Here is a 13,767-nt window from a genome sequence, read left to right on the forward strand (position 1 = left end):
TGCTACCTTGAATTGCAACCAGAAGGGCCGCCCAACTTGCTTTAGTCAAGACTGAGGGCATGACTGACAGACTGACAGCTCGAAACAGAAAAGGCGTTGGATTATTCAACATGATGAGGGAGTCCCAGCCCTTGGCTGCAACTGCCACACCAGTAATCAGGTGGCTGTTTAGTCGCTCCCTGTCTCACTGTGGCTTTCCAAAAGCCAGCCTGTTCAACTTGCTCAATTAACGACTTTAGGTAATGATTTCAAACAGTTCACCCCTGGCAAAACAGGTTGCCTGTGAAGTATCCAGGCAATTGGCTAAGTAACGAGCCGCAGAGCAGATAATAATCAATCAGGCACAACTTGACAGATCGTACAAACACTTTAATCCCTGGACAGCCTTTGCCAAAATCTAGGCAGCCAAAGCTGAAACAATGAACAGGCCACACAAAAATCCTGCATCCCCAAAGGTCAGTCCTGCATTGAAGTAAGCGTGGCGTCTGTGATGACTTGTGCTCTTTAAAACTATGTGCATATATATATTGCACGATGTGCACACTCCCTCTCCCGCTGGCCTTCGTGCTCAGTTGGGGCACATGATGTGCAAGAACTGACAAAGGAGGGCCGTCACCTAGGTCTGCTCTCGCCAGAGGCCTCCTGGTGTGCGCATGTGCAGAGTTGTCTTGGCCAAGTGCAACATTGCAAGCAAGGCTCTTCCCTCGCCCTGCTCCAGAGGGCACTTCCACAAACACAAGCAGGCAGGTCACTAGCCTTGTGCCAGAGTCACGCACCAGGACGGCGGCAAAGGCAGCCTGAGGAGAAGAGGCTCCAGAGCAGCGGACGGGAGAGGAGGTGTGATCGCTTGCCAAAGAGGAGGAGGAGGAGGAGGAGGAGGAGGCCCTCCGCCCCAAAGCAAAAGGAACAGAAGAATCTTGCGGCACTTTAAAGACTAACAAATTTATTATGGCATAATAAACTTTTGTGGGCCACGGAGGCCTTGTGCAAAACCATCAGCTGTCCAGTAAAGTCACAAGTGGTGTACGAAAATTTAAGACATACAAAATATATCAAACAAAGCGGCATCAAAGTGGTGGCGGAGTTGTAAACAGGGGGGTCAGAGGAAATGAAACACAGGGCAAGACAAACAGTGATAGCTGCATAATTAACAGAAACAATTCACCATGTTGGTAATACTTTTTACAATTCTTTCCACGAGTATGAAAGTGTGTGTGTGAATATCTAGAAGACCAGAGTCCTTATATACTGGAGCACCCTCTGCTGACCACAAGAAGACCCTTTTTACTCCACCCCACAAAAACCACCCTGAACTCTTCACACTGGCCCTCCTGACCTCCCTCCCCATGGTCTCAGTCCTTGCATTGTGGTGCCCCCTGCTGGCCAATTCTGCCCACTGCAGCCTCCGGAATGATTTTTATCTGCTGTCTACTCTGGGAAGCCCCTTCATGGATCACTGCCTTGCCGTGGCGAAGGGGCTTGAATAACTCAGAGAAGCTATGAGCTATGCCGTGCAGGGCCACCAAAGATGGACAGGTCATAGTGGAGAGTTTTGACCAAACGTGATCCACCTGGAGCAGGAACCAGCAAGCCACTCCAGTATCCCTGCCAAGAAAACTCTATGGACAAAGGCAACAGGCATGAAGACAGGAGTACCTGGCGTGCTCTGGTCCATGGGGTCACGAAGAGTCGGACACGACTAAACGACTAAACAACAACACTCTGGGAAGAGGACAGAGCCAGGTGCTTTGCCCTGCTGGGCTCAAGGCCCCCTCGGCCTCTCCCACCTCGGCAGCAGTGGGGGGGGGGCAGCAACGTGTCGCTTGGCTTGGGAAGGACCACCGCGGCTCAGTGGCAGGGCATCTCCAGGTGCCGGTGGGAAAGGCTTCTCATCTGAAACCTTGGCAGGCCACTGCTGCCAGTCAGTGCAGGCAACACTGAGCTAGATGAAGCCCAATGGCAGCTTTCTATGCTGAACTAGTTAAACTACAGGGTGGCCACTGAACCCTCGTGGCAGCATCTCTGCAAGGTGGGCAGATATTACTTTTCCCCCAGTGCAGACTGTGTGGGTGGGAGATTATAGGTGCTGAGAGAGAGGGGGGGGAAAAGAACTTGTCTACAGTCCCTTTATGAAATCCTAGAAAGAGGGGACACCTGAAACCTTGGGAATCACTCACAAACCACTTTGTGAAGCAATCGTTTATCTGCTTGACCTTTTAACATGAACCAAATTCAGCAAAAACAAAAAGCAGCCGAGCAGGAAGACACAGATGTTTCATTTCTTTGCTTGTATAGATATCATTAACGCTATGCACATTATTAAAAAGTGACCAGGGACCTTTTTTGGTCACGAATTCCTGGAGGAAGGGATGGGTAGTGGGGGGGGTGTGCTGGCATGGGGGGGAGCGGAGTTCTGTTCCCCCAAGTAGGTCAGAAATAGTTGGGAAGTGAATCTCCTGCTCCCCAAAAGCAAACATACATACAAAGCATTTTTTTTAAGAAGCCGCAAATGCTTGCCTCTGCTGGAAGCCATCTGACCAAAACGCCAAGCCCCAGGGTGCTGGAGGCAGAGAAAGAGCTGTCTCCCGCCCACAATGGGAGCCCCCCCCCCTTGGCACAGCAGGAGTGTGGGGCAATGCAGGCATTTAATGCTGGGCTCCCTCCCAGCAGGCCCCTTCCCTGTCCACATTGCAGCAACCATGGGCTGGTTGTCGAAGGCTGGAGCTGCCCGAGATGCTGTGCCGCACCCTCCTGGGTTGGTGAATGGATGGGGTTGGAAGAGCAGGCTGCCTCCTGCCTCCCGGTGTCCCTGATCACGAGCAGCTGCTCCTTCGCCTGCGGAAGAGGGTGACGGGGCTGCTGGCCTCCCCCTCCTGGTCGCTCTCGCAGCCGCGCTGTTTGGGGGGCAGAGGAGGGCAGAGTGAAGGGGACGAAAGCCAGGCCAGGGTGGCTTGGGAGGGAAGACGTGGGGGTCAGAGGTGGGGAGGGTTCCCGGACCGGCCCCCTCCTCTTCGTCAGGAGTTGAGAAGCAGGGCAAGGAGGCCATCGCCCAGGAAAGGGCACTCACCAAGTTCTCCTCGTCCCGCTTCTGCTGGCACAGGAGGCCCATCCGGCAGAGGCGGTTGCAGGCCGACACCATGTTGTAGGAGAGCTGGAGAGGAAATGCAGAGATGAGGCGCACAGAGCCTCTCGCAGGAAGACATTGTGCCCCCCCCTCACAGCCCACAGGTGTCTCTTTCAAAAAGCCTCTGAAGGGGAGATGGTGAGCTGTTGGGATTTGCCCTGGATTTGAAACTGGGCTTAAATACAGTCATACTTTGGTTCTCAAAAGGAATCCATTCCGGAAGTCCATTTGACTTCCGAAAACGTTCAAAAGCCAAGGCACATCTTCCAACTGGCTGCAGGAGCTTCCTGCGCTCAATCGGAAGCCGCGGATGTCTGAGTTCCAAAGAACCTTCGCAAACCGGAAGACTCACTTCCAGATTTGCAGTGTTCAGGAGCCAAATCGTTCGAGTCGCAAGGCACAACTGTATGCAATTGCTGTTTTGATTTTTGAATTGTTTTCATGTGTGCAAGCAACTGTTTTTATATAGGCTTTTGTTTCACTGCAGAACACTTCAAGTGCCTCATAGGAAGCAATTCGTAAGTGAAACTATAATAATAATAATAATAATAATAATAATAATGGTTCAGGTCAGAGTAGGGCACCCCCACTGCCAAAGGACAAGTGTCCCGCACCCTCCGGCTTCTTTTTGCTGACTGGCTTTGAAGGTGCAGGCGGGGGAGGGGGTTGCTCAATTTACCTTCCACTTCCGGCGAGCATTAAACTTGCGGAAGTTCTTCATGTTGATGGAGGAGCGGCTCCGGTTCGCAACCTGCTTCCGGGTCAGGGGCTGGAAAAAACAGGCACCTGCAACTCTGCCCGTTGCCAAAATCCTCCTGCCTGCCCTCCCCCATCAGTTCAGGCCAGGATGGGGGCAGAGAAGAAACCAAGGAGGGTTCCCGAAAATCTCAACCTAGAGCTCTAGGACAGATCCCAAAGGTCTGGCTCAGTCTAAGGCAGCTTCCCCAGCCAGCCTCCCCTCCCAGGCTCTGACCTTGATCCAGGGGTGGATGAGGCATTCCTCGGCCGACATTCGGTCTCTGAAACAGAGGAAAAAACGCACATCTGACTTTCTGTCATTTCCCTGCTGGAGGGGAGAGAGAGAGGCCTGCAGGAGAATCCCTCTGGGGACTGAGCCAAGGTCCCACCAGGAGGGAGAGAAGGAGGGGGAGAATCTCAAAGGCAAACCTCCCTTGTTTGCACTTTCCAGAACAATTTGAGAAGCAAAAGGTAGTCATCCTTCAAAATTTGCACTCCTCTGAATGCAGCTTCCAGCTAAGTTGTGTGTTCATTAAAAACACACATATTAGTAAAAGTAAGACACAAAAAATGCATTATGGAAGCATTGCAAAATGTGTCCACTAGGAGAAATTCATCCCAAAATGCTGATGAGGAGGCATTTTTTCATTGCAGATTGCTGTTGAAATGTGGAGAACTGAATTTAGGACAGGAAAACTGAGAACCTGAGAGAACCACCCTGGAGAGATTCACCCCTGGTGGGCCATTACCCAGGTTCCTTCACCAACAGCTGCCGGATGAAGTCCTTGGCCAGCTCCGATGTTTGGCTGAAGTACTTGTCCTCAAACTCGTAGGTGCCGGAGACGACACTGGTCAGGGTCTCTGCGTCCGTCTCTCCCTGGAAGGGGGACATGCCGCTCAGTCTGCAAAGGGCAGAGAAGGTAGGATCAAAAGGAAACCTCACGGCGGGGATCAAGCAGGCATTATTCAGAGCAGACAAAATTATTCTTAAAAATAATTTAAGAATTATTTAAAAACCTGAATTCTTACAAGGGAGCTTGCACTTACTGAAGGAGCCTTGTGCAAAATCAACAAATGTCCTAAAAAAATCAGCTACGGAAAGTAGCTAATGAGGACCAATAAAGGGGGGAGTTCTTCTGCCCTCCAGGTGCCATTTCCTCCATTGCTCCTACAATGCTGGCAACCTGCAGAACGGAGGGGCATTTGGGAAGACGCAGCTTCCTTTATTTATTTATAGACTGCCCTTCATTACGTTGTCATTGCAGGAGAGCTTCCAGTAAAGGTGCAATGAAAACATACTATACAACACAAAAGGGGGGGGGGGGATCCAATACAAAACCTTGGCCAGGAGGAGAGCAGCCAAGCAGCAAGGCCAGACCTCGAGACCAGATTCTGGAATCAAGCCATTCAGGTCATCAAAGGCCTGAGACGACAGGGAGTCATCGTCTTCAGCACCATTTTAAAAAGTATTTTCTAATTGTTCTTTTCCTCTGAGGACGAATTAAATTTTTTAATGGATTAAAATGCATCCTAGGTGTAAGTAATTTTGAGGCCCTGCAGTGCCATCACCAGCACTGCCCACTCCCACCCTCAGCCTCAAATACAGGGAGTCTCAAGGTACTTACAATATATAGGTAATCACGCCGATGCTCCTGGAAGAAAAAGGGGGGGAGAGAGAGAGAAGCTGAAGGGAGCACCCAGCAAGTACATTCCTTGACAGGACACCTGAGGACTGGGGGGGCATGCAAAATCCAGCGCGGAGGGCGGGAGGGCTGTGGGGTGGGCCACCCCAAATAGACAGAGGGAAGACTCAGGGAGGACTGGAGGAAGGCCTCAGCCTGGTGGCGGGTGTGGGTGGCTGTCTTCATATTAGACAGGTAAAACACAAACCCAACATGAGCTTAGCCTGTGCACCTTTTTTCCTGTGGTGCTTTGGAGGCCTGAGTCTGGCACGTGAGCACTTCCTGGAGGCCCTGCTCACTCCCTCAGTCGCTCGCTCTTCCCCACCTGCCCCAGCCACCCAAGGGCATGCAGGATGTTGGCACAGAGTCTCTCTCTCTCTCTCTCTCTCTCTCTCACACACACACACACACACACACACTTGCTACTGCTTCTTACCACATGTCCGTTGCTGTGCTCAGAGCCTCATAGTTGATCACTTCAGGAGCTGAGGAAGAAGAAATGGGCAAAACGGTGTCAGCGCTGAGAAACCAAAAAGGGGTTCCCATTAAACCAGAGAGACAGGACACTTCCCTGGCCTTCGGGCCCCAGAGAGCCACCACAGCCTCGGTGCTGCCTAACCTCCTCCTGGATTTATTATCTTCAGCTTTAAAAAGGAGCCCCTCCGAACCCAAACTCTGGTGATCTCCACCACCATCACCATCCTTAACTCTTGGCTGCTGGGAGTCCGAGCCCACCCCCGACTGGTCTTGGCTTCCCTGCTCTAGACAGTGTCACAGGACTGAAACCCCCGTCCTCCTCCCTGGCCGCTGGCTGGCTGGAGCTCATGAGCAGCACTGCCCTTATGCCCTGGAGCTCACGGGCTGCGCTGCCTTTGGGGGAAGTGTCTGGGAGAAGGTTCCTCCGCAACAAGAGCAAGCAGCAGGCAAGAAATGGGACGCCCTTTGGGACACTCTCGCTTCGCTGCCAAAACATTTGTTTTCATTAATTGCAGGTGTTTCTGTGAGGAGAATGTGTCTCTTTTATCAGGTATGCTTAAGCTTTTAAAGGTGTTGTTAAGTCGCTTGGAGATTTTCTTGTGTAAGAAGCAACTAAGTCTGACAATCAACAGCAACCTTTTCTCTGCTGTGACCAAGTCCAGCCCGGCCCCCAGCAGGGGCTGAGCTGCTGGTTTGAGGGCAGGGGAGATTCCTCCGCCGGGGGCTCTGGGACAGGAGAGGACCCCAGCTTGCTCTGCCCTCTTACCAATGTACTGGGGAGTCCCACACAAACTTTTGAAGGTCACGCCTTCCTCGAGCTTCTGGGCCAGGCCAAAATCGATGATCTTGATCAGGGGGTTGGGGGCGTCCTTCTGGAAGAGCATGATGTTCTCTGGCTGCAGAAGAGATCAGGGAAGGAGATAGGACCAGCACGCCCTCAGAGAAGACTCCTGTGTTGCTCAAAAGCCTCCAGAGATCCAGGAAGCACCTCACAGGGCTGGTATACCTTGAGGTCAAAGTGAGCAATGCGCCGGGAATGCATGTAGGCCAGGCCAAGCAGGATCTGCTGCAGGAACTGGATGGCTTCTGTCTCCGTCAGAAGCTCCTTCTCTGCGATGAAGTCAAACAGCTCCCCTCCGTGGATGCTGGAGGGAGAGGGAGGGTGGATTTGGGGCAGCTGGCCCGGCGTGTGTCCCGGGGCAAGCCGCCTCTTCCCATAGCTGCCCCACTTTGGGAATTAGGAGGAGGAAAGAAACACGAGGCGCTACAAAATATTGTTTATTTTGCAGTCTTCTCAAAGGTGTCATGAGACCTGGAGTCGTCCCCCCCCCGATAGTAGTGGCACCCCCAGTTTTATGAGCAACTGGGAGACAGAAGTCTCAAAAACAGTTAGATTTCTACTCCTTCCCCTCGTACAGGGTGTGTCTATGCCTTCCCTTTAGTAATTTGTTCATCTCATGCTTTTCTATGCATTTCTCCATCACCTTCCAAACCATGAACAGCCCATTCATTTTTAAAAGTTGATTTGCTGTGCAAAGGTGACAGAGACCTTTGACTCCACCCTTAATTGTGCAAACCAGAAGTGCAACTGAGCCCCTCCTGCAAAATGCTGATAGCTTGGGGGCTTCCAAACAGGTTTATTGTTAAAGGAGTTTTTGTGGCCTGGAGGTCACTTTGCGGTCATTTGCATGGAGGTTTCCTTGTTAAAGCTAGGAATATTTTCAGGTATCACAAGGCAACTTGTTGCTTCTGCTGCAGCAGACTAAGCCAGAGTGTGGGCCCCAAAAGCAAGTCCCTCCCCTCCGACACTCACAGCTCCAGGATCAGGACCACCTCGCCCTTCCCGGCAAAGACGTCATGGAGGCGCATGATGTTGGGGTGCTGGAGCTGCTGGAGAATGGAGACCTCTCGCTCCACTTGCTCGCGGTCCAGGCCCAGGCGGCTCCCCTTTCGCTTCCGCACCTTCACGGACTTGGCGGCATAGAAGGAGCCCGTGCAGCGCTCCTGGCAGCGCCTGACCACCCCGAAGTGCCCGCTGAGTGGGGAGAGGAGGGGGAGACGGGCAGCAACGATAAGAGCACAGCAAGAGACCTTTGGTCAGGTCAGAGCAGCAGGGGTCATCGAGCTCTGCACTGTCTACACTGACTGGCAGCAGCTGTCAGGAGCCTCTCCCAGCTTCCCTCTGAGATGCCGCTGGGGGCTGGGCCCAGAAGACCCGTTCTGCTGTCCCCAGACCCTCCTGGCCCTGCTCTTCCCACCGGCCGCCGGTGCTCCTGGATCCTCACCTGCCCAGCTTCTCCAGGAGCTCGTAAAGCTCATCCACGCTGCAGTGGCGGAAGGTGGCTGACGTGGTCCAGCCCGGCAATGGGCCTTGGCCGTCGGGGCTCTCAAAGACCTCGTCATTGTCCTCATCATCCAGGTTGCACAGGGCCTCCTGCAGAGAGCAGGGATGGAGGGCAAGGTCAAAGGATGCCACCCTCCCCACCTGCCACCCCCAGCAGGACCCCCACAGAAGCTGACAGATCCACTCCCCACATTCTGCCTGCCGTTGGTGTGCAAGCCACCCTTTCCCTGAGTGCAAGGTGGGGGGAGGAACTTGGCAAGGTTCACTGTAGGTGGCGGCAGCAGCAATGCTGAGCAGAAGGCAAGGCAGGTGAGGGCTGAAGGAGAGATTTCAGGGCATCCAGGCTGGGGGGAAACTGGACCTTGTGGAACAGAACCAGCCCCCCCCCAAAGACAGAGTGGGAGCAGGTGGCTGTGTCCCCTTAAAGCCCACTATGTGTTAGCAGAACAAGATGTCCTGGGGAAATGCCGCACAGTCTTCCCGACTCATATGGGCAGCCCCTGCGGGGGGGGGGGCACCCTGGTCTCAGCCCTTTCCTGCCACCCACCCCACAGTCATAATTAAACTCTACCAACTGTAGTGCAACTAGGCCATTTTGGACCCAGGGCTTTATGGTCTTCTGCAAGTTCCCCAACCTCTTTAGACATTCATATTGTTATGTGTTTGTGGGTGCCAGACTCCCCTAAATCCCTGGACCCAGGAAGTCTTAGAATTTAATCAAGGTTCTTGGTAATAGGGTAAGAGAGCAGGAAAAAAATTCACATCCTGCAACCAATGCGCCCTTTGGTTTCAGATAGTACATGGGTAGACAAGTCTGAAAAGCCAGGGACACAATTTTTCACAGCCGTCTAGTGACTAAGGTGGCTCATTTACCAGAAGTAAGGTATTTAATGTTAACTCTGGTAGTGGAGACTCCATTCTGACCAAACTAAGCTTCCTAGAGCAAAATATACATCATGTCAGGAATGAACGCTGAGCGGTCCTGAAACCCCCGGGATCTCGCACAGCTCAGAGATTGGGGCAACAGGCAAACAATATGCATTCATTCTGCTCTGACACACACAATTTTCTCCCCCCCCCCATGCTTTACAAAGAAATAAACCCACTTGGCCAACCCTGATTTAAAAAGAAAATAAGCACCCTGAGCACATGTTGTGAGAGGTTTAGAACTTCCTGGAACCACAGAAGTCTCTGGTGGCTAAAGGAAGGGCTCTGTGAACTGAGCATGCCGGGACCCCAAGCTGGGACGGGGAGGGGCAGCAGCAGCAGCAGCCCAGGCCCAGCCCCGGATGCCCCACTCACCTCGGGGCTTCTGGCTAGGCGCCCCCCCTCACCACTGGCAAGGACCTCGCCCCCTCCATCCTTGGCCATCAGCTGCAAAAGAAAAGAAAAGGAAGCGGTCAGCTGCTCTCCGCCCCCAGCAGTATCTCCGCCGGGACCGAGGCCCTTCCGCACCCGCCCCAGCACCGGGGAATTTCCTATCTGCTTCCAGACCCCACGTCCCACACTTTCTCACGGCCCTTCTACACGTGCGCGCGCGGGAGGGGCCTCTCCCCGGCCACCCCCGCCCCGCAGTCCCGCTCCCTCCGCGCAGATCTCCGCCTCCCCGCCGGGGGACGGTCGCGATTCTGCTCCGCGGGCCTAGTCGACGGAGAGAGGAGCAACTTCCTCATTGGGGGGTCCCTCTCTCTCTCTCCGCAGACAGGCCGGATTCCCCCGCGGGGCGACCAGAGGCGGCAAGAGACGGAGCCCCTTGGCCGGCGCTCGGCTCCCCGCACTCACCGCTCGCTCTCACGGCCCCTCTTGCCGCCCTCGGCGCCTCGGAGCTCCGGGAGGCACCTGCAGGCGACCATCGCGACCTCCGGGCGCTTCCACTTCCTCCTCTTGGTGCTCCGGCAGCGGCGGCAGGCGAGTCCCCTCCCAGCCGAGGAGCCTCGCCCTCCCGCGGAAGGAGCCCTCGGCACACCTGGCGGGAAGGGGCGGAGAGCCGAAGCGCTCCCCGGAGCTGCTTTCCACGCTCCCGATCCGCCCCGGGGGGAAGCGGGGCGGCAGCAGGAATGGGGGGGGGGTCTCGCGGAGGAGGCCGCGCACGCAGGGCGCACCCGGGCGCCTTGGGATCGCGCTTGCCCGGCGATTTGTGCGCGGCGGGCTGCGCTGCAACACTTCCTGCAAGGTTTTGGACTCGGCGTTTGCTGCGCGATGGCGCAAGAGTCGCCCCTCCAGGGGCAGCCGCAGAACAAGGAGCAAAGCGGGATGCGGGGCGGACGGGCCACTCGCAAGCAGCTGCTAATGTGAGAGCGGCCTGTTCCGTAAGAAAACACAACCCCGCCTATGAGGTGCAGGTCTGGGGCGTCTGCACGCATATATATCTACATCAACAAGGCTCTGAATGCCCGCCCTGGGGGTCACAACAGCAGGAGGGGCGACTGGGCTCACATCGCGCTTGCAGGTTTCTCTGGAAGGTCGAGCACTGACTGTGGCTCTTCGGGCTTTCTCGGCCCTGCGGGGAGATGCTGCCAGCGGGGACGGAATCCGGGACCTTCTGCACGCCGAGCAGCTGCTCTGCCACCGAACTCCGGCGGCCCATCCCTTTGCCAGGAGAGAGACCAAAGGCTCGGGAGGGGGCGAAATGCCGGACAGGGGGCCCGCTATTGTCCAGGCAGCTAAAGCGGGAGGCAGGAGCAGGGGGGGGAGCCTGCCAGGAGGAGAGGAGAGGGAGGGAGGGGGCCTTGCTTCACGGCGCCCCCACCCAGAAAGAAGCCTGCGCGTTCAAAAGCCGCCCCGCGTAAACGGGCCGCGGGAGAAAGGCGAAAGCGAGCAGCCAGGCAGGCCAGTGATCCCACGAGCCAGGCCGGGTCCCCGGAGCACCAGCAGCCTCTTTCCCATCTCGGGCAGCCCGAGGATCCTCGCCCTGGAGACGGGGAGGAGCAGGGCGGGCCGAAGCATCCATCCCGGCGGACACATTCCTTCCCCGCCTGGAGCTGGACGGCGCTGCGGCTCCGGGGGCGCATTTGTCTTTCCAGCTGGCCTCGCATGCCCCAAACGCAGCAGCAGCAGCAGCACAAACACCTTATTTGAGGCAGGAGGAGAACTCGGGGCGAGGGCGGTGGAAATATGTCGCAAGCGGCAAATTCCTGGACTCGGAGGGAGGGAGGGAAGCGCGCAGCTCCGGGGAAGGAGGGCGGATAATCCCGGGCAAGCAAATAAACGCAAGGAACCAGCCAGGCGGCGTTGGTCCCTGCTGGGAAAAGGTCCTGGGGCTGCGGGACTGGAGACCCTGGAACAGACCCTCCCGGGCGGATCGTCTCCCCTCCAGACACCTCAGCTGCGCTCTCGAGGCGCGAGGAAGGCGGGCCGGCGGCGCCTCCGCCTTGGGATGGCGCGCTAGAGGAGCCGAGTTGCGATCCTCGGCCGCCGCTTTCCTGGGAGAAAAGCCCGCCTGGCCGGGCGGCAGAAAGGGTCTGACTCCCGAGGAAGGAGCTGCCTAGTGGGACCGTCGTCTCCGCGGGGGTCCCCTGCTTCAGGGACGGAGGAGACTTGCCTGGCCTTGGATGCGGCGCAGCTCCATTGCGGGTGGGGAAGGAGGCAGAGTCGAGCCCCTGCTCTCGGGCTCCCTTCAGAGCAGAAAGGCAACGGTCCCCCCTCGGCGGGACCGAAGCGCAGCCGCCCGCCGCGCCCTCCGCCCTCCTGCCCACAGCCCGGCGAGCCCCGAAGGGGGATAGACAGGGCGCTTCTCTCCGCCGCCGCCCCGCTTACCTCCGGTCCAGCAGCGCCGGCCCGAGAGAGCAACCCAGCCCTCCTGCTCCGGCTGCAGCTCCGACGGTCTGGTCCTGGCTCGCTCCGAAGAGGAGGAGCCGCCCCGCCAGCCCGGGACCCTTTCCTTCCCGTGGGCGCCTCGGGGGCTGCTGCAGGGCGCGCTCCGGCCGGGGAGTCCCTTCCGAGGGGCATCTCCGAAAGACGCCTCCGGCTCCCTCCCCGCAGGTCGCCCGCCGGCGGAGGAGGGCCCTGGAGGGGCTCCTTTTCCGCTTGCAAGGAGAGGCCCGGCCGCAGCCCCCTCCTGACCAGGCCTCCCAGCCGCTGCCCAGCGAGGACCTTCCATCCTTCCCGCTGCGGAGCCAGCAGGCCTCTCCCTGCCCGCGCCCAACTGCAGCTCTGACAGAGCCCCCTGGAGCAAGGCAGTCAACCAGCTGTTGGGTGTGTAGAACAGGGAAGGTTTCTTGCTGACTTCGGACCCACCTGGACTGCATGCGCGTTACTTCCAGCAGCCTGGGCACAGACCCTTCAAGGGGTGGGCTGGTGGCCCAAGCTTAAAGAACTGTCACCCAGACTGAAGGTGAAGTTAAAACTCTCTCAACCCTTCCCACTCTGCTTTTCTCTGCCTCCCTTGACCAGCTGCAAGGCAGTAGGTATCTTTTTGAGAGCCTCTGGCTGTAGCAAACTTGGGAAAGCCTTGTCTGCACACAGTAACCAGCCCTGGCAGCTCAAGAGAGCCTCCTTGTTTAGGAGCAGTATACTGCAGAATACCAAGCAGTGGGGGGGGGGGGTTCTTGTTGTTGACTTCATATTGTGCTAGAAACGCTTCCTTGGGCCAGGGCTGCTCTGATTTCTGCAGAAATCCCATCCTCACTTATCAGGGGTTGGTTTGGATGATGCTGGAGAGCAATTACCTCCTGTCTTTGTGTTCCTGTAGCTGCGGCTCTGAAAAATCCAGGCTAAGGTCAGGCAAGGTGAAGCTGTTATTACACAGGCAGAGAGCCTAAGAGGAGTCTGGCTGCAGCTGGACCCAGCCAAAGGCCTGCATCCTGTTCTCATGGTCAACCACAAGGACCTTAAGGGGAAGCCCAGAAGCAGGACCTGAGCTGAACAGCAGTTCAGGAGTTCAGAAATGCATGAAATGGTGTCTGAGCCAGCCCAGAGAGCCCCACTGCCCAGCGGGATAGCTGGCCTACTGCGCCTTCTCTGGATGCCTCCTCCAGCCCCCAACTTGCTGATCCTGTACACCTCCCAGTGCTTCCTGACCTGGGGCAGGAGAGGAGTTATTTTTAATCCGGCTGAACTGGCCTAGCGCCTGCTGCCCACTTCTGCTTGGCTGGGACTCCTTATCAGAACGGACAGGAAGGCAGACGCTCCCCCAAGACGTGGCTGGTGATAGGAGAAGGAACACGGCTTCTCAGGGCCGGATGGGAGAGAGCAATGGGGAAGAGGAGGCCCTTGCCCCTGTTCTGCCCCTGGGCCAGAAAGAGAGATTCAACCACAGCCTCCTGGCGTTGATTGTTAGGAGAAACCTCCCACGCCCTATTCTGCTCACAGAGATAAAACCTACAAAATTCATTGGGGAGAGGGAAATGCAAACTGTAGCTCAGAGGATCTCCCAACCGCTATGAGTGCCCTGGCCAAACTAC

The 13,767-nt window shown here is 56.4% G+C and overlaps 1 protein-coding gene across 1 annotated transcript; it reads right to left on the reverse strand.

Annotated features, from left to right (window-relative positions):
* Nucleotides 1-922: 922 nt before the first annotated feature.
* Nucleotides 923-12,627, reverse strand: LOC310751707 (death-associated protein kinase 2-like). The gene is given in 14 exon segments (XM_083591237.1): nucleotides 923-2,894; nucleotides 3,068-3,151; nucleotides 3,804-3,893; nucleotides 4,098-4,143; nucleotides 4,612-4,764; nucleotides 5,488-5,514; nucleotides 5,981-6,029; nucleotides 6,788-6,917; nucleotides 7,028-7,166; nucleotides 7,835-8,056; nucleotides 8,307-8,455; nucleotides 9,668-9,739; nucleotides 12,122-12,420; nucleotides 12,423-12,627. Coding segments are annotated over 14 exon segments (1,731 nt in total). The 5' UTR covers nucleotides 12,613-12,627; the 3' UTR covers nucleotides 923-2,813.
* Nucleotides 12,628-13,767: the final 1,140 nt, after the last annotated feature.

Source organism: Podarcis filfolensis (genome assembly GCF_964270895.1).
Source record: "Podarcis filfolensis genome assembly, chromosome: 16".
Classification (NCBI taxonomy): domain Eukaryota; kingdom Metazoa; phylum Chordata; class Lepidosauria; order Squamata; family Lacertidae; genus Podarcis; species Podarcis filfolensis.